Consider the following 1183-nt stretch of genomic DNA (forward strand, 5'->3'; position numbering starts at 1 on the left):
GTGTGTAGTGTGTTGACCTGTTGGTGTGTTGACCTGTTAGTGTGTAGTGTGTTGACCTGTTGGTGTGTTCACCTGTTGGTGTGTAGTGTGTTGACCTGTTAGTGTGTAGTGTGTTGACCTGTTAGTGTGTAGTGAGTGGACATGCTGGTGTCCACAGCAGTGTAAGGTGGACTCACAAAGAGCTGCAGGAACTTCAGGATCCTCTTGTGGGTCAGAATGTACAGAGCATTCCCACTGATGGGATCGATGACAGGAAGTCGATGAATCTTGTTCTTTATCAGAGAATGGACGGCTTCAAACACACTGAGGGACAGGTTAGAGGTCAGGTTAGAGGTCAGATCAGAGGTCACGTCAGAGGTCAGGTCAGATCAGAGGTCAGATCAGAGGTCAGGTCAAAGGTCACGTCAGAGGTCAGGTCAGAGGTCAGGTCAGAGGTCAGATCAGAGGTCAGGTCAGAGGTCAGATCAGAGGTCAGGTTAGAGGTCAGATCAGAGGTCACGTCAGAGGTCAGGTCAGATCAGAGGTCAGATCAGAGGTCACGTCAGAGGTCAGGTCAGAGGTCAGAGGTCAGATCAGAGGTCAGATCAGAGGTCAGATCAGAGGTCAGGTCAGGTCAGAGGTCAGATCAGAGGTCACGTCAGAGGTCAGGTCAGAGGTCAGATCAGAGGTCACGTCAGAGGTCAGGTCAGAGGTCAGGTCAGAGGTCAGATCAGAGGTCAGATCAGAGGTCACGTCAGAGGTCAGGTCAGATCAGAGGTCAGATCAGAGGTCAGATCAGAGGTCAGGTGAGAGGTCAGGTCAGGTGAGAGGTCAGATCAGAGGTCACGTCAGAGGTCAGATCAGAGGTCACGTCAGAGGTCAGATCAGAGGTCACGTCAGAGGTCAGATCAGAGGTCACGTCAGAGGTCAGATCAGAGGTCAGAGGTCAGGTCAGGTCAGAGGTCAGATCAGAGGTCAGATCAGAGGTCAGGTCAGAGGTCAGATCAGAGGTCAGGTTAGAGGTCAGGTCAGAGGTCAGGTCAGGTCAGAGGTCAGATCAGAGGTCAGGTTAGAGGTCAGGTCAGAGGTCAGGTCAGAGGTCAGATCAGAGGTCAGGTTAGAGGTCAGGTCAGAGGTCAGGTCAGAGGTCAGATCAGAGGTCAGGTTAGAGGTCAGGTCAGAGGTCAGGTCAGAGGTCAGATCA

The 1183-nt window shown here is 52.3% G+C and overlaps 1 protein-coding gene across 1 annotated transcript in view; it reads right to left on the minus strand.

Annotated features, from left to right (window-relative positions):
- LOC106511015 (5'-AMP-activated protein kinase subunit gamma-1) overlaps positions 1–1183 on the minus strand; it is a gene marked incomplete at both ends in the record, with an annotated part of 12299 nt that overhangs the window by 9415 nt on the left and 1701 nt on the right. Inside the window, 1 exon segment of the mRNA XM_013999751.1 lies at positions 177–303. Coding sequence (XP_013855205.1) covers positions 177–303 — 127 coding nt within the window.

This window comes from Austrofundulus limnaeus, unplaced genomic scaffold (assembly GCF_001266775.1).
Source record: "Austrofundulus limnaeus strain Quisiro unplaced genomic scaffold, Austrofundulus_limnaeus-1.0 Scaffold2448, whole genome shotgun sequence".
NCBI lineage: Eukaryota > Metazoa > Chordata > Actinopteri > Cyprinodontiformes > Rivulidae > Austrofundulus > Austrofundulus limnaeus.